The sequence below is a fragment of the Canis lupus genome, chromosome 8 (genome assembly GCF_003254725.2).
Source record: "Canis lupus dingo isolate Sandy chromosome 8, ASM325472v2, whole genome shotgun sequence".
Classification (NCBI taxonomy): Eukaryota; Metazoa; Chordata; class Mammalia; order Carnivora; family Canidae; genus Canis; species Canis lupus.
Window position 1 is genome coordinate 73030072 of NC_064250.1, and position 18386 is coordinate 73048457.

General features: G+C 59.9%; 2 gene segments (V, D, J or C); both read right to left on the bottom strand.

Annotated features, from left to right (window-relative positions):
- Window positions 1-358: 358 nt before the first annotated feature.
- Window positions 359-7165, bottom strand: LOC112657335 (immunoglobulin heavy constant alpha 2-like). The segment is given in 4 exon segments: window positions 359-795; window positions 997-1344; window positions 1593-1958; window positions 7156-7165. Coding segments are annotated over 4 exon segments (1113 nt in total).
- A 4384-nt stretch (window positions 7166-11549) lies between these two features.
- LOC112657334 (immunoglobulin heavy constant epsilon-like) lies at window positions 11550-15517 on the bottom strand (the record flags this gene model as incomplete). The annotated part of the segment is given in 6 exon segments: window positions 11550-11648; window positions 11745-11878; window positions 13835-14167; window positions 14242-14562; window positions 14655-14978; window positions 15175-15517. Coding segments are annotated over 6 exon segments (1539 nt in total), but the record flags the coding sequence as incomplete, so codon positions are not given.
- Window positions 15518-18386: the final 2869 nt, after the last annotated feature.

Consider the following 18386-nt stretch of genomic DNA (forward strand, 5'->3'; position numbering starts at 1 on the left):
CCCTCAAGGCTGCCCCTAGAGGCATTTTCTGAGACACAAGCAACCGCATCATTGCCCCCAGAGGACTTACCACTGTGCTGTGCTCCCCCCCGACTGTCAACTGCAGGTTTTGCTCCCAGCTTGTCTAACTACCATGCACACCATACGCTCACACTAATGCTCACACTCTTACACACACACACACACACACAAACCCATGGGTGTGAAAGGCACGTTGAGGTGCCAGGCTGAGCAAGACAAGTGAAGCCCAAAAGGGTCAGGGGCGCAGGTACCCTTTCCTCTTTGAGCTCTACCCCTGCCTCAGTATGCCGCAGACCCCGAATATGGACAGACAGGCGGCCTGATGGAAGCACGGGGCTGCTTTGGGCAAGCATGGAGTTTATTTAGGGAGGGAAGATTGGGCGGTTTAGTAGCAGATGCCGTCCACCTCTGCCATGACCACAGACACGTTGACGTGGGTGGGTTTACCCGCCAGGCGGTCGATGGTCTTCTGGGTGAAGGACATGGGCAGAGCCTCGTGGCCCACCATGCAGGAGAACTTCTCCCCCTGCTTCCAGTCTTCGGCTGTCACCCTCAGCATGCTGGTCACGGCAAACATGTTGGTCTGGTCAGGCTCCTTCAGGGGCTCCCAGGTCAAGTACTTCTCTTGGGGTAGCTCCTGGGTCCCTTGCAGCCATCGTACGAGCACATCTTTTGGTTTGAAGCCCCTCACCAAGCACGTCAGTGTCACCAGCTCATTGAGGGCCAGCTCTTCCGACGGCGGCGGCAGCAGGTGGACCTGGGGCGGGATGTGCTCTGCAGGACAGAGAGCCAGGTCAGGGATCTGGGGTGGGGGAAGAGCCTTCTTCCCCATAGCACCCCATGCCACAGTTTCCCTTTGTAAAATGTGGGTGGGAGCACCCAAGCCCAGGGGCTAGAGGAAGGAAGCAGGCTTAGGAGTTGCCTCACAAACTTTTGTGTGCCAAGCAGTGCCTCACGGGCAGGGTCTGGGCCCACCTGTGGTTTTGGTGATGCTGACAGTGATCGGGCTCTTGGATTCAGGGTGGGTGGCTGTGCAGGAGAAGGTGTCCCCATGGTTCCATGGATCAGCACAGCCTGGTAGGACACTGGACACACTGTAGCAGCCACAGGAGTCACGCTCAGGATTCTTCTGGATGGGTTCCTTCCCTTTGGAGGGGTTCCAGGTGAAGGTGGCACCCTTGGGGTCTTTCAGGCCACTCAGTGTGCATGTGAGGCTGGCATTGGAGCCTAAAAGCAGATCCTCGAGGGCTGGCTTCTGTAGTGACAGGCGGGGCTCATTGCACGAGGGACATGGATGACACGGATGACAGTTATCTTCAGGAGCTGAGAGAGAGAGAGAGAGAGAGAGAGAGAGAGAGAGAGAGATTGGAACAGGTCAGTGTGCACCCTCTGCCTGCCTGCCCCCTGCCACCCTCCAGGTCCTTCATGGAGGCCCCACCTTGGCCACTTGCTGGGAGCTCAGCCCAGCAGCCCACTGTCCTCCCCGTGGAGTGTCCTTGGGGACACGGCTCCAAGTGGAGGGTCAGAGTGAGGATGTGGGGCCCCTGCCCCTCCCCAGCCTGCCCTCTGACCTTTGCAGGGCACAGACACTGCCTTGCTGGGGCTGGAAGCATGCTGCACTTGGCATTTCACAGACGAGTCATCAGGGCACTGGGCGGCTGGCAGGGTCAACTGGCTGCTCATGGTGTATAGGCTTCCAGTAGCAGCCTTCATGGGGGGGAAGTTCTTGACAGATGTGCTGTCCTTGCCGGCATTCCAGGTCACATTCACAGGCTCCGGTGGGAAGAATCCCTGCACCAGGCAGCCGATGACCACGTACCCTTCTGACTCCTGGTGGCAGAGGCTCAGCGGGAACACACTGGGGCTGGTTTTGGACTCTGTGACACAGGACACTCTGTGAGCTGGTGGGCCAGTGCTGTCTGGACCCCTTACATGGCCTCACAGGCCAGGGTGAGGGCTATTTTTTCTTTGCACTAGAGGAAACTGCATAGAGATGGTCAGTGGCAGCCCCAAGGTCATGCAGCTCATATGCCGAGGACCTGGGGTCAGAACGACACGCCTGAGTCCAACTGCACTGTTTCTGGACATGCTCGTCAGGGTTCTAGCATGGCCACCTTCCTCAGGGAGGGCCTCTGGTTCAAGCCACCCCCAGGTTGGATTTGTGGTTATTGAATGTGGCTCTCCCACTCACTGAGTCTGCAGGTACTCCTGGAGCCTCAGTTTCCCATCCATGCAGTGGGCCCAGACATGCACTCTGCTGGGCTTTGGGTATCACCAGAGATGGGCCCAGAGGGAGAGCACGGACCAGGACAGAGCAGCCCAGGCTTGAAGCAAGGCTGTGTAGGGGGTGACACAGGGGAGGAGAAGGCACTGGCTCCTTCTGGGACCCCCTTCCTCTTACCAGTCAGGGTCCCAGTCAAACCACCCACCCTCACTAGTCCCATGTCTAGCCTCCCTGTTACTGACAGGTGACCTCTGTGGCTTATGAGGTTTTGGAGGTTAGAGGCCCAATTCCAACTCCATCCAAAGGTGTCCCTGCTGGAAAAGCCAGAAATACAGAGTGTGGTCTACCCACATATACAGGACCAATTCCCTGAAGTGATGGTGGGGAAAGAGGGCATTATGGGTACAACCTAACTAGCATGACCCTATGGACCCCTAAGAACATGCAGAAAAACGGGGCTGAGGACTGAATCTCTGGGGGGTGATACAAACCCAACCTATTCCTTTACATTCACCTCAGTCACTAGCCTGAACAGCCCAGCTCAACCCAATACAGTCCAGTTTAGACCAGCTCAGTCCAACTCATCCTAGTTCAGCGCAGTTCAGCCCAGCTCAGCTCAGCCCAACTCAGCTCAGACAAGTTTAGCCTGGCCCAGTTCAGCTCAGCCTAGCTCAGCCCAGCCAGCTCAGCCCAGTTTAGCCCAGCTCAGCTCAGCTTCGTTCAGCTCAGGTCAGCTCAGTCCAGTTCAGCTCAGCTCAGCTCAGCTCAGCCCAGCTCAGCCAATTCAGCCCAGCTCAGCCCAGCCCAGCTCAGCTCAGCCTAGTTCAGCTCAGCCCAGCTCAGCCTAGCCCATTTTAGCCCATTTCAGCTCAGTCCAGCTCAGCTCACCTCAGCCCAGGTCAGCTCGGCCCAGTTCACCCCAACCCAGTTCAGCCCAGCCCAGTTCAGCACAGCTCAGCTTGGCCCATTCAGCTCAGCTCAGCTCAGTTCAGCCCAGCCCAGCCCAGCTCAGCCCAGTTCAGGGCAGCTTAACTTGGCCCATTCAGCTCAGCTCAGCCTAGTTCAGCTCAGCCCAGCTTAACCCAGTTTAGCCCAGCTCAGCCCAGTTCAGCACAGCTCAGCTCAGCCCAGCCCAGCCTGGTTTAGCCCAGCTTGGCCCATTCAGTTCAGCTCATCCCAGCCCAGCCTAGCCCAGCCTAGCCCGGTCCAGCCTGGCCCAGCTTGGCCCAGTTCAGCCCAGCTCAGCCCAGCCCAGTTCGGCCCAGCTCAGTCCAGCTTGGCCCAGCTTGGTCCAACTCAGCCCAGCTCAGCTCAGTTTAGCCTAGCCCAGCTCGGCCCAGTTCGGCCCAGCTAAGCCTACTTCGGCCCAGTTCAGCCCAGTTTAGCCCAGCTCAGCTCAGCCCAGCTCGGCCCAGCTCACTCCAGCCCAGCCCAGTTCAGCCCACCCCATTTTAGCCCAGCTCAGCTTGACCCATTCAGCTCAGCTCTTCCCAGGCCAGCTCAGCCCAGGTCAGCCCGGCCCAGTTCACCCCAACCCAGTTCAGCCCAGCCCAGTTCAGCACAGCTCAGCTTGGCCCATTCAGCTCAGCTCAGCTCAGCTCAGCTCAGCCCAGCCCAGCCCAGCTCAGCCCAGTTCAGGGCAGCTTAGCTTGGCCCATTCAGCTCAGCTCAGCTTAGTTCAGCTCAGCCCAGCTTAACCCAGTTTAGCCCAGCTCAGCCCAGTTCAGCACAGCTCAGCTCAGCCCAGCCCAGCCCGGTTTAGCCCAGGTTGGCCCATTCAGTTCAGCTCATCCCAGCCCAGCCTAGCCCAGCCCAGCCCAGCCCAGCTTGGCCCAGTTCAGCCCAGCTCAGCCCAGTTCAGTTCAGTGCAGCTCAGCTTAGCCCAGCCAGCCCAGCCCAGCCCAGCCCAGGCCAGCTCAGCCCAGCTCAGCCCAGCTTAGCCCAACCCAGCCCAGCCCAGCCCAGGCCAGCTCAGCCCAGCTCAGCTCAGCTCAGCTCAGCTTGGCCCAGCTCACTCCAGCCCAGCCCAGTTCAGCTCACCCCATTTTAGCCCAGCTCAGCTTGGCCCATTCAGCTCAGCTCTTCCCAGCCCAGCTCAGCTTTGCCCAGCTCAGCCCAGTCGAGCCCACCCAGCTCAGCCCAGTCCACCCCACCCGGCTGAGCCCAGTTCAGTGCAGCTCAGCTCAACCCCACTCAGCCCAGCCAGCCAGCCCAGCCCAGGCCAGCTCAGCTCAGTTTACCCCAGCTCAGCTTGGCCCATTCAGCTCAGCTCTTCCCAGCCCAGCTCAGCCCAGGCCAGCTCAGCCGTTTAGCCCAGCTTAGCTTCGCCTAGCTCAGCCTAGTCCACCCCACCCAGCTGAGCCCAGTTCAGCGCAACTCAGCTCAGCCCAGTCCAGTTCGGCCCAGCTCAGCCCAACTCGGCCCAGCCCAGCCCAGCTCAGCCTACCTTGGTCCAGCTTGGCCCAACTCAGCCCAGCTCAGCTCAGTTTAGCCTAGCCCAGCTCAGCCCAGTTTGGCCCAGCTAAGCCTACTTCGGCCCAGCTCAGCCCAGCCCAGTTCAGTCCAGCCCAGCCCAACTCGGCTCAGCTCAGCCCAGCCCAGCTCAGCCCAGCTCAGTTTGGCCCAGCTCAGCCCAGCCCATCTCAGCCCAACTCAGCCCAGCTTGGCCCAACTCAGCCCAGCTCAGCTCAGTTTGGCCCAGCCCAGCTCAGCCCAGTTTGGCCCAGCTCAGCCTAGTTTGGCTCAGCTCAGCCCAGCCCAGCCCAGCCCAGTTCAGTCCAGCCCAGCCCAACTCAGCCCAGCTCAGCCCAGCTCAGCCCAGCCCAGCCCAGTTTGGCTCAGCCCAGCCCAGCTCAGCCCAACTCGGCCCAGCTTGGCCCAACTCAGCCCAGCTCAGCTTATGGCCTTATGGCCACAGGGGCGGGTGTGAGGGTGAAAAGCCAGTCCAGTCTGGCCATGACCAGTGGCTGCCTTCCTCAGTTTACCCAGCCCAGATCAGCCTAGTTCGGCCCAGCTCAGCTCAGTTCAGTCCAGCCCAGCCCAACTCGGCCCAGCTCAGCCCAGCCCAGCTCAGCCCAGCTCAATCCAGTTCAGCCCAGCTCAGCCCAGCTCAATCCAGTTCAGCCCAGCTCAGCCCAGCTCAGCCCAGCCCAGCTCAGCCCAACTTGGCCCAGCTCAGCCCAGCTCAATCCAGCTCAGCCCAGCTCAGCCCAGCCCAGCCTAGAGTAGTCCCCGGTAGTCTAGACAACTGTGCTTCTCCCAGCTCTCTGCTCTGTGATTCAATGGCTTCCAGGCCCATCTTCCCTTCTTCCTCTGCTCACTGTCCCTTCTGCCTGTCTCCATCCTCTTGGGCCCAGCAGCGTTCAGGATGGTCTGACTGAGGAGAAAAGGTCTGGACCACGTTCGGACCCACCTGCTGTAGGCCGCCCAGGGGTCTATTGCATCTGAGAGGCCCGGCCTCCCTCTGCCAGGTGGTGCACTGCTGCATGTCCCCCAGCCTGCCTCTCTAGGGGACTGGAGTGAGGATGGGGCCGAGGCCTCCTGTCAGCCTGCCTGACGGCCCTGTGGTCTCAGCAGCCCCCTGCCCTGCTCTGGGGCATTTGCCGCTATAGGCGGGCTGAGGCTGTGAGGGGTGGGCTGGGAGGGATTGCATGACTGTGCCTGGCCCACAGACGGGGTCACTTGCCCACTTCCTGTCCCACAGTGGTGGCTGCTTGCCTCCACGTCATGTCTGGTCTGTGGTCTGTCTGTGGTGGGGCCAGGTGTATGTGGCCTGGCCTGTGAGACCCCCAAGAGTCTGACTCTGGCTTGAGGCCATGTGGGTGCGAGGCAGGTGCCCCAGTGGAGGTCATTGCTTCATGTGGCTGGCTGGAGGCTGAGGTGCAAGGAAGCGAAGGCTGAGGTGGACGCGGTGGGGGGCTCAGGGACACTGATGTAGAGATGGTCTGGGAGGTGGAGATGGAGTGAAGGCTGGCAAACGTGCCCTGGAGGGAGAAGGCTTGCCCAGAGTGACCCCTGGGGGACCTGCGGGCCTCAGTAGGCCTTATGGCCACAGGGGCGGGTGTGAGGGTGAAAAGCCAGTCCAGTATGGCCATGACCAGTGGTTGCCTTCCTCAGCCAGGTCTATGAGCAGGTGGCGGGGGTGGCAGGCTGTACCTGTCTGGGCCCCTGGAGCCCAGGGGTAGGGGGCAGCTGCGGGGCCACCCATGTCCTACCCTCCCAGCCCAGGGCTCTCCTGCTGGCGCCCAGGTAGCACCCACGTGTCTGCTCCCCTGCACACTGTGTGGCTGTCCCTGGTGCAGATCGGGCCCAGCTGGTGTCTGTGCCCATCTGATCCTTCACTCCTTCAAGCAGGGAAGGTTCTGGAGCCACACACAGGAGCCCTTGGTCCACCCCCAGGAAGGACACCACCAGGGGGAGTGGCAGCAAGCTGCAGGCTGAATGGAGGTGTCTGCTAACCATGCTGCTTCCCTGTGGGCTGGGGTGGCCCAGGGACAGGGAGTCCGGGCAGGCGGAAGGGGGAGGAGGAGGTGGATGCAGGGAAGGTGGCCCAGGGTGCTGCACACACTGTGGCCGGCTCCAGGAGTGGGGGGCCTCACTAAGAACCCCGGGGTCCCTGCAGCAGCATCACCTGTGGGGGATGTTTCCTCCCAGGCCGCCTGCCACTTGTCCCCCGCCTCCACCCTGTGAACACTGCTGTGCACATGACGCCCCTGGAGCTTTCCCTTTTTGCCTGCCTGTTGGACCCTGGATTCCACAGCCTCTGAGGGTCTGAAGCACTGGAGTCCCCCCAAAGCAGGCCCGGGCCCAGGGAGCAGGAGAAATGAGAGGCAGGGTGGGCAGCACCCACAGGTCCGGCAGATGGTCCACCTTCTCCGTCAGCCGCCCTGCTCCTCAGCCCAGGCACCCACCTGTGGGCATCGTGGGCACAGGCAGCCTGGAACACAGGGCAGAAGAGGTGTCGTTTGGCCCTGGAGGTGATGTCACAGTATTGCTCACCTGGCTGCAGCCATGAATGAGTCCCTGGGAGCTCAGGAAACAGGTCTGAAGTGCACTCTGCTGACATTGACCCAGCACCCTCCATGATCAGGGCCTCTGCCCAGTGTGACCCAGCTCCCTCCAGGTGTCAGTGGCCATCCCCAGGGTGACTCAGCCACCTCAGGGTTAAGGGGATGTGCCCTGTGTGACCAGCACCCTGCAGGGTCAGGAGCTCTGGACAGCACTGGGCCCACGTGGCTTGAAAAGACCCAGGAGTCTCCTGAACATCCTCTTGGCCAAGCCCTTCTGGCTGCGTGTGCAAGTGTCCTGGGGCTGCTGTGACAGGGACCACATATGGACTTGAGCAGTAGAAATTTCCCTTCCCAGCTCTGGAGGCCAGATGTCTGAGGTCTGGGGAGACAGGACCGCCCTCCCCCCACAGGCTCCACGGAGGGTCTTTCCTGCCTCTTCCAGCCTCTGTGGGCCCCACACGCTCCCGGGTTGTGGCCACATCCCTCCGGCCTCTGCCTCCGTCTTCATGAGGCTTCTCCTCTGCGTCTGTGTGTCTCCTTGTGTGCGTCTTGTAGGACACCTACATCGGGTGTAGGCCTGGAGCTTCTCATCTTAAGCTCATTGACTTGAATCAGATGTGCAAAGACCCCTTTCCAAACAAGGTCACATCCACAGGTGCCACGGCATTGAGGGTGGACATAGCCTCTGGGCACCAGCGTTCAGCCCACTGTGCTGGGTTCATAAGAGAGGGAGAGAGAGAGTGACAGAGGGACCTGACATGGTGGCCTCTTGGTGCCCGAGGGCATGTGAAGGTAGCATCCCTGGTACTGTCCTCCATGCCCTGCTCTCAGGCTGTGCTCCCCATGTGACAGGCCTCTGCTGGCCCCGCCTGACCGGTGACCGGCACACCTCCTCCCAGGCTCGGGCAGATGCCTTCTTCCCCTGTGCAGGGGTCTCTGGTGCCCGGGGCCTGTGTGAGCCGAGCTCTGGTTGTCCTCGAGCTGGGGTCCACAAGGCAGGTCTCCTGAACTGGGGCACCAGACAAGGGAGACGCTCAGCGCTGCCCTGAGGGACCCCCAGTCCAGGGGATGGGAGGAAGGCCCCCAGGTCTGGGCCTCTGAGAATCTGGCAGGTGGGGGTGGGTCTTGTGGCAGGAAATGAGTCATGTCTCTTGTAACATTATCTATCATCTATGTATCAGCTGTCTATCTATTATCTATTCATATATCTTTCCATCTCATATCTACCTACCTATCCAACCATCGTCGTCATCTGTTTATCTTCGATTCATCTATCTAGTCATCTATTTACCCATCCACTTATGTATTGTTCATCCATTTATAAAACTCCTATCATGTATCTATTATCTATCTATTCTTCTCTCATCTATCAACTTATCCTTCTATTATCTATCTATCCACCATCCATCCATTGATCTGTCCATGTATCATCTATTGGTCTATCCTTCATCTATCTATCTATCTATCTATCTATCTATCTACTTTCCATCTGTCCATCCATCCATGCATCCATCCACCCACCCAACCATCCTTCCATCCCTTTCTTTCTATCCTTCCATTCATCCCATCCTTCTATCTATCATCTATCTATCTATCTATCTATCTATCTATCTATCTATCTATCATCTATCTATCTATCATTTTGGATGATACTCAGGTCTCAGGGCTGCCATATACTCCGCCTCCTAGCTATGCATCTACAGGGCCTAGGCCCATGTAGGGAGAATACAGTTCCACCCTGCACCCTCTGCAATTTTTTTTTATTTATTTAAAGTTTACTCAGTTCACATGCAGTGCAATATTGTTTTCTGGAGTAGAATTCAGTGAATCATCACGTACATACGACTCTCGGCGCTCATCACAAGAAGCCTGCACCCTTTGTGAAAATTCTAATGAGAAAGGAGAAGGCAGTGAGGATGGTGGCTGGGACCCTGCCTGCCCTGGGAGCGGTATTTCCTACAGGGTCTGTCTCCATCAGGAGTTACAGATCATCGCGACCAAGGTCATTTCAGAAAGCGACAGATCGCCTCCTGGTTTTGGTACATGCAAGGCTGCATGATGCAACCCAACGGGGACTTGGGGCGGCCTTCCTCTTATCTTGGCGTCTGCACTGTTTTCTGCAGGTCACTCACAGCTGAAGCAGATGGACAGCATGTCCTGGGAGCAGCAATAGAGCCCCTGCTCTGAGGTATGGTTGCGTCCCTGTGACCTTGGTCACAATCCAAGTAGAGCCTTCCTGGGAGCTCAGGAATGGCCTTAAAGCTGAAAATCTCCTTTACTTTACCAGCATGGGGCCCGATTTCCTGAGAGCGTGTGTGCCTGTGTGTGAGCGCCGTGTGGGGCTGCAGCGTGGCCTCCTCCAGTTCTTAGACCCCACCCCAGCTTCCTTCTGTTTAGACCAAATCCTCCGAGGCTGGGAGGAGCCCCCGAGCCACCCAATCCTGGGTGTTCCCCCCCCCCGTGGGAGGCCAGTAGCCCAGGTATGACTCCCACAGGCTGCAGGCGAGCCGTCACTCACTTTGATTCAGATCTGTGTGACATGAGCCAGGGATGGGGCCTGTCTCGGAGGGCCACTGGCATGCGTGCCGCCTCCCGTGCAGAGCATCCTGGGCATTTGTACACTGGGCGTGCGGCCAGGGCCTGAATGATGGTGCTAACAGTTCACACGGCCTCAGACGGGGCTGAGAGGGCTGCCTCTCCCTGGCGTCCCTCTTAGTGTAGCTTTCGTAGCTATTTTAACGTTTTCTTCCCATAGTTGACCACTTGGTTTTCCCTTTCTGCAAAGGACCCACAGCTCACTTTCTTTCCTTGCATCGGTTCCCGAGCACTCTTTGTATATGAGGGATTAATCCTTTCGTCACGTGTGTTCACATGTTGTCCCCCCTTTTCCAGGGAACTTCACGCAGACCCTAGAGGGAAGGTGTATCCAGCCTGGGAACCACCTCTTTATTCTGAGGAGGGGCACAGCCTCACACCCAGCACTGTGCTTGGCCAGCTGGCCGTCTCTCCAGCCCCTGGGCTCCTGCCTTCCAGGCTTGTTGGATTTCTTGTTGAGGATGGCACTGGCTGGCCCCCAACAGCTCTTGCTTGCACGTCTGACTTGCTCAGCTCGCCGGGCATCCCAGGCTGGCTGGTGGGGTGGGGCCCAGGATTGGACTGTGTGTGTGCTCAGGGGGTAGACAGTCTGGGGTGGGTGCCGGTGTCCCTGGAGGCTGATGGAGGCCCTGTGCTTGGTGATTGTGCAGCTGTATTCCTATGGCCTCCTGCACTGACCATGGAAGTAGCTACTTTGGGTTTGCCCAGGGAGACTGTTGCTTTTGTGTTAGCGTGGAAGGGGCAGTGAGCCCTGCTGGAGGCCAGCAGAGGTGTGAGGGACTGAGCTGGGGTGTCTCTGGGGGTGTCCAAGGCAGCAGAGAGCAGCTGGCCGACCCCCTGGGCCATCAGGTCAGACCTGACCCCTGCTCCTTTCCTCAGCCCCTTGTCCACATTCTGCAGGAGACTCTGCCTCGTGGCACCTCACAGGACTGTCAGGACCCCTCCCAGCGCTTGCTCAGGTGGCACTGAGATTTGTAAAAATGAACTTTACTAAGAAACTCAGAAGGAAGGCAACAGGACCGCCAGGTGGGGAGCGAGGGTTCAGGCAGAGGCCAGGGCGGGGTGGGCAGCTGCGGGCTGAGGCGGGACCCGTGGGAAGCTCCTTCTGCTGGGTGCTCCCTTGTCCCACAGCCCCGAGCAGTCCTGCGGCCTCTGCCCAGCCATGCTTCTCTGTCCTGGCCTTCTGCAGGGACGGAGCTGCCAGTGGATGGCAGGAAGGCGGGGCAGGGGGCCCGGGGCTGGGCACAGGGCTGGGGGGACTTGGAGCTGGTGCCAGTGAGGTGGACTGAGTCTGGGCGCCGAGGTCTTGCCCTGGACTTGGACTCTGAGTCGCGGGGTTGGCTCTGGGCCAGGCCATGGGCTTCCCTCTCCCTGTGCTTTGGGGGGAGCTGCTCAGGGAGATGAGGAGTGGTCCTGACCCTAGGACAGGGAGGATCCCGGGGGTCAGTGCCCAGGCCCAGCTCAGGTCACAATGGCAGGGACAGATACTCTTCTGAGGCTTGTTGCCAACTGGGGGGGGGGTAGGGGCTGTGATTGGCAGGTTCCATCAGTGCCTTGGAGCTGAGCCAGAAGCTTCTGGATGCCTGTGTGCTGGGCGTCTGGCTCTGGCCCCTCTGGGGCTTTGTCTGCTTTCCTCCTCCCACTCAGGGCCAGCAGATTGCCCTCAGCCGGGGGAGGGGGGCAGAAAGCAAGGCCTCGTCACCGTGTCTCTGGGCCTACTGTGCCGGCCGCACGATGTTGGCGTAGTCTTGGGCGGCCTGTGGCATCTCCTGCAGGACGGTGGCGAGTACCCACTTCACCTGGGGGGAGGGCACATGTGAGGACAGCTCTGCCGGGAGCCTCTCCCTCCCTCTGCTGCTGCCCCCACCCCCGGCACAGGGGCTCTGCATGCCCACCTTGAAGAGGGTGCTGGTGGCGCCGTAGCTCACGCTGAGCAGGAAGAGGGTGATGAAGATGAGCAGGCTGGCCCACAGCTCGTCCAGCTCCTCACTCTCAGTGGCATCCGCGCACAGCTCCTGGAGCTCTAGCTCTGCGGGCACCGGCCAGTCAGCCCTCCCCGGTCCAGCCGCTTCATGTGCTGGTGGGGGGAAGGCAGGCCTGCCCCCCCTCCCCGAGGGGACACAAGAATGATGCCCTGGCCTCGGCAGCCCTGCTGGCGGCTGGAGTGGCAGGCCACCTGGTCCAGCCCGTTTTGAGGTGCAGCTGCCCCCAGAGGGTTGGGGTCCGAGGCCCTGCGAGGTGGCCGGTGGCTGTGGGAGTGCCCTGCCCTCTCTCACCCACCCCCCGCCCTCTGGGATGGCTCTGCTGTCTGCTGCATGGCCTGGGGCCACCGGCCTGGCCACCCCAGCCCTGTACCCACTTCCTTTATACTCCTGCCAGCCTGAGGATGTGTGTGAACTGTCCTGGGATTGCCGCCCTGCCAGGAGCCCTGAGGAGCCTGAGCTCAGGAGCCCAGCTCAGAGGACCTGGAATAACCCCAGGAAGCAGTGGACTGGGTGCTCTGAGGGGCTGGGTCGGCCGTGTGGACCTGCTGAGGCCTGACAGTGCCCAGAGCTGCCACCTGGCTACACACCGGGCTCATGGCCATCCCCAGCCTCCTGGCCCTCCTGGCCTTGCACAGGTGGGCTTCCACTCTGCAGGGTGACAGTGGGCCACTGTGCATCACCCCAGGGCTCCCGCGGGGAATGCGGGAGCTGGTGTTTCCAGGCTTGTGTCTTCAGAAGGTGAGCCGTGTGTGTGTGTGGGGGGGGGCATGCCTGGTTTGGGGGTCTAGGGCTAGCAGAGACCTGTACGCAGGCTTGGCGCTTGGGTGGGGGAGGGCTCAGGCCCTGGGATGGGGCCAGCGCCTGTTCTGGGTCCAGTGGGAGAAGAGGACAGAGCCCACGCTCTAGGCGTGTGCATGCGTGTGTGTGTGTGTCCTGGAGTGTCAGTGTGTGCGTTCTTTCATCCTTGGGGTGCAGCCTACAGGGGGTGTCTGGACTAGGGAGGCCAGGGACACAGAGGAGGCTCCCGGGTGGGGGGCGGGAGGCCTCTCCATGTCCATCTTGGATGCAGTGGTCCAGGTGGGACAGGTAGGTAGGAGCCACGTGTGTCCCTGTAGGGTGCGTCTGCCCTATGGTGCTTGGTGGTGGTGGGTGATTGTTGGAGCCACTTTGCTACTTGGTGTGCCTTGAAGGACGGCTGAGGTGTGTGTGACCTCGTGTGAGGCTCATGGGAACTTTTGTGCAAGGGCTGGGGGCTTCCCTGGGATCAGTTCAGGGTGGAGTGAGGCTGAGCAGCAAGACAGGGCACTGGGTGCTGACCCCTCCTGGCGTGGCCGTGTACGCAGGGGGGCGATTAGAAGGGCCATGTGGGAGTAGGTGTGCAGTGGCCCCAGTGTGGGGTCGGGGGCCTGTCTGACCCGTGTGTACGAGGGAGGTGACGCTGAGGGCCTGCCGGGGTGGGGCTGTCTGGGTTTCTGTGTTCAGGCACCCGTGTGGGGGTCTGACTTGGCTGATTTCTCCTCTCAGAGGGCCTGCGTGCGTGTGTGCACCTGGACCTGGTGATAGGTCTATGTCCGGAGCGGCTGACAGGAGACTTGGTGAGGGTGGAGGCTGAGACTTCGGGGGCTTTCAGGAGAGGGAGGGGCCCCGGGCTGGCTGGGGTGTCTGTGGTCCCTCCCCTGGGACCCCTCTGAGTGGGCGTACTCCATAGAGGGGTGGCAGGGAGGGCCTCCCACATGGATGGCTATGGTGGACAGAGCCATAGCCACACCTCCGCCCTGCCTTGTCCCCTCCTGTCCCCTCTCCTGGGGGTCCCTTCTGTGCCAAGACATCCCTGCTCTGCAACCCTGCCCACCCCCAAGAATGGGTGTGCCCAGGGCTCCAAGCAGACACTGGAGTGTTTATTGACAAGGACAGATGGAGGGTCTTGCCAGCCCCCCTCCCCTGCCCCAGCAGGTGGAGCCCTGGGGGGTGGCGGCGGGAGGAGGGTGGGCATCATTTACCGGGGGTTTTGGACACCCATTTCTGGAGGATCCTAGAGCCGGACAGCGCCTCATGCACCACTTGGCAGGTGAATTTGTTTTTCTGCTCCCAGTCCACCCGGCTAACCTCCAGGCGGCTGAAGATGAAGAAGGCAGGCCTGGAGCCCGAGACCTTGTGGGGCCCCGTGGTGGTGTACTGGTCTGTCTGGATGGGGCTGTCGTTTCGCAGCCATTGCACTGAAATGTCCGCGGGGAAGAAGTTCTGGATCAGGCACGTGAGGGTGACTCTGTCCTTGGTCCCCTGCTCCTCCTCCGGTGGCAGGAACAAGTACACATCCGGGGGGGCACGCTTGCCTGTGGATAGGTGTGGGGTCAGCCCAGGCTCCGGCTCAGGAGGCCCGCCCACCTCCCCTGGGCCCGTGGCTCACCAGGGGCCTTGGCAATGGAGCGCACGATGTCCTTGGGCAGGTGCGGGTGGGTCACCCTGCAATAGTAGGTCTCGCCCTCGATCCAGTCATTGGTGTTCACTGGCAGGGTAGACGTGACTGTGATCGTCCCATTGAAGTGATCCTTCTTGTTCAAAGGGCCCGGGTTCACGGGTTCTTTGCTCTCCCGGTACCAGGTCAGGTTCATGCCTTCCATGGTGGCCAGGTCCACTACCAGGCAGGTGATCTTGGGCGCCTTGTGGACATACAGGTCAAGGGGGCTGGGTGGGCTCAGGTAGCTGCTCACGCCTCGGGGGTCGGACTCTGCAGTGTGTGAGAGGCTGCATGAGGGCGTGCCTTGGCCCTCATCTCTGAGCCTCGCGCATCTGGGTTTCTGGGGGACAGGGGGGCCATACCTGAGCACTTGCGAGCCTCATCTTTAAAGGTAAAGCCTTGATAGGTGACCTGGCAGGTGTAGGTTTTTTGGGATACCCACTCGCCCTGGGTGATGTTGAGCTCGCTGTGGGTAGAGGTCACGTTGCCCTCCTTCGTGCCGGGCGCAGTGTATGGGAATATGTTTGTAGCCTTTTGCCCATCCACCAGCCAGATGACCTCCATGTCACCTGGGACGTAGCCAGAGATGAGGCACAGGAGCTGGATGGTGGTGTGGGTATCACCGACGGGGTTGCAGGAGGAGTGGAAGAGCTTCACGGTAGGCGGAATGAAGTTTAAGGCACATGCTAGAAGTAGAGGCAGCCATGTGGCAGTGGTGTCTCTGAGCCCACGGGACTCATGTGTCAGCCCCAGCCCCACATGTGCTGGGCGTTACCAGCCATGGCGGCATTCGGGCCCGCCCACCACCCCTCTCCTACCACTCCCGCCCAGCCTGTCCCTTCTCCCTCCAGTGTCATGTGGGCCAGCCCAACCCTGGCTTACCACTGAAGGTCTTGTTGATGGCGGTGGACTCAGCGTGAGCCACGCTGCAGGTGAACCTCTGTTTGGCCCACTCGCCCGAGGCGGTCACCTGGCTGACGATGCTGTGGAGGCCGTAGGTCTCGTGGAAGGTGGTGGGGAAGGTCGTGACATTCTTATTTAGAGACCCCGTGTCCCAGGTCACAGTTGTCGACATGGGGAGATAGCCGGTGACCAGACAGCCCAGTGTAACAGAGGTACTGGCGATGTTGTCTTTACAGCAGGAGGCCAAGGGGAACACAGACAGGCCCTGGCTGGAGGCTGTGGGGACAGGGCCAGTGTCAGTGCCTGCCTTGGGACTGTCACCCCATCATATGCCAGGCCCGCTGTTGACCTGGGGTATCCTGCTCCTGGCCCCCTGGGGGGGCGTCTGAGAAGGAAAAGCATGGGGGCAGAGACGGAGGGTCACTGGGACCCCTTCTCCAGCCTTGGGGGATAGATGCTTGTTTTGGACTCTTTCCTTATTCCCTGATTCTGCTTGGAACACTTTCTGATGAACCGCTTGTCAGAAGTAGTTGCTGCCCTTACCTTTGGCCAGGACTCCTCCTCTCCTGACCAGACAGCCCTCTCTGGTTCTCTACTGTCCCTGCAGAGCTTCCAGGAGGCCTGACAATGGGCCCCATTCATAGAAGAGGAGACCCCGTCAGAGCCCAGGTCAATCTTCCCCCAGTTGATGACTTGGGTTTGCACACCTGCCTGTGCTCCCTTGGCCTAGGAGCCCAGACCCCAGGTCATGTTGCTCCTGCCTCTCAGCTCCACTCTGCCCGGCCAGTCCAGTGAGACCAGTCCCATGGCCTTGTGTCAGGACAGAGGATGCCAGGGACACAAACCAGCTCCACACACAGCCTCACCAGCTCTGCCTAATCAGATTACCTAAGTTCAAGGAGGCCACCTTGGCCTAGCCTGGCCCAGGTCAGCCTAGGATAACCCATTTCAAGCAGCCGACTCATCTGATCAGTCTACAAGTTCAACCAAGTTCATCCAGCTCAGCTTAACTTAGCGTGCCAGCCAGGCTTGTTCCACTTGGTCAGTTCCATTCACATTATTCCCATGGGCCCCTGCCACTGGGCCTAGGAACACCCTACATGACTCAGGGCCAGGCCAAACCAACTAGCGAAATAAATTTAGTCTTACTCAGCTCAGCCCGGTTCAGCCCAGCTCAGCCCAGTTCAACCTAGTTAAGCCAAGTGCAGCTCAGCTCAGCCCTGTCCAGCTCAGCCTAGTTCAGTCCAGCTCAGCCTAGTTAAGCTCATCCCAGATCAGCCCATTTCAACCCAGTTCAGTCCAACCCAGTTCAGCCTAGTCCAGTCCAGCTCAGCCTACTTAAGCTTGTCCCAGCTCAGCCAATTTCAGCCCATCTCAGCTCAGTTCAGCCCAGCTCAGCCCAGTTCTGCCCAGCACAGCCCAGTTCTCCCCAGCACAGATCATCCCAGCTTAGCTCAGGCTGGTTCAGATCAGCTCAGCCCAGCTCAACTCAGCCCAGTTCAGCTCATCCCAGCTCAGTTCAGCACTGCTCAGCTCAGTTCAGTCCAACTCAGCCTAGTTAGGGTCATCTCAGCTCAGCCAATTTCAGCCCAGTTCAGCCTGGTTCAGCCCAGCTCAGCTCAGCCCAGCTCAGGAGAGCTCAGGCCAGTTCAACCCAGTTCAGCCCAGCTCAGCCCAGTTCAGCCCCATTCAGCTCAGCTTAACTCAGTCCAGCCCAGTTCAATTCGACTCAGCTCAGCCCAGTCCAGCCCAGCTTAGCTCAGGCTGGTTCAGATAAGCTCAGACCAGCTCAACTCAGCCCAGTTCAGCACTTCTCATCTCAGTTCAGCCCAGCTCAGCCTAATTAGGCTTATCCCAGCTCAGCCAATTTCAGCCCAGTTCAGCCTGGTTCAGCCTGGTTCAGCCCAGCCCAGCTCAGCTCAGCCCAGCTCATCCAGCTCAGGAGAGCTCAGGCCAGTTCAACCCAGTTCAGATCAGTTCAGCCCAGCTCAGCCCGTTTCAGCCCCATTCAGCTCAGCTTAGCCCAGCTCAGCCCAGTTCAGCCCAGTTCAGCCCAGCTTAGCTCAGGCTGGTTCAGGTCAGCTCAGGCCAGCTCAACTCAGCCCAGTTCAGCTTAGCCCAGCCCAGTTCACTTCTCAGCTCAGTTCAGTCCAGCTCAGCCTAGTTAGGCTCATCCCAGCTCAGCCAATTTCAGCCCAGTTCAGCTTGGTTCAGCCTAGCCCTGCTCAGCTCAACCCAGCTCAGGAGAGCTCAGGCCAGTTCAGTCCAGCTCAGCTCAGATCAGCCCAGTTCACCCCAGCTCAGATCAGCCAAGTTCAGCCCAGTTCACCACAGCTCAGCTCAGCCCAGCTCAGGCCAGCTCAGCCCAGCTTAGCTCAGGCTGGTTCAGATCAGCTCAGCTCAGCTCAACTCAGCCCAGTTCAGCTCAGCCCAGCCCAGTTCAGCACTGCTCAGCTCAGTTCAGTCCAGCTCAGCCTAGTTAGGCTCATCCCAGCTCAGCCAATTTCAGCCCAGTTCAGCCTGGTTCAGCCTGATTCAGCCCAGCCCAGCTCAGCTCAGCCCAGCTCAGGAGAGCTCAGGCCAGTTCAACTCAGTTCAGCCCAGTTTTGCCCAGCTCAGCCCATTCAGCCCAGTTCAGCCCAGTCCAGCCCAGCTCAGCCCAGTTCATTTCAGCCCAGCTCAGTGCAATTCAGCTCAGCTCAGCCCAGCACAGCCCAATTCTGTCCAGCTTAGCTCAGGCTGGTTCAGATCAGCTCAGCCCAGCTCAACTCAGCCCAGTTCAGCTGAGCCCAGCCCAGTTCAGCACTGCTCAGCTCAGTTCAGTCCAGCTCAGCCTACTTAGGCTCATCCCAGTTCAGCCAATTTCAGCCCAGTTCAGCCTGGTTCAGCCCAGCTCAGCCCAGCTCAGCTTAGCCAGCTTTGCCCAGTTCAGCCCAGCTCAGCCCCGTTCTGGCCATTTCAGCCCAGTCCAGTCCAGTTCAGCCCAGCTCAGCTCAGCCCAGTTCAGTCCAGCTCAGTGCAGTTCAGTAGAGTTCAGTGCAGCCCAGATTAGGCCAGTTCTTCCCAGCTTAGCTCAGCTCAGCTCAGTTCAGCCCAGCTCAGCTCAGCCCAGCTCAGTCCATTTCAGCCCAGCCCAGCCCAGCTCAGGTCAGCCTAGCCCATTTAGCCAAGTGCAGTACAGCTCAGCTCAG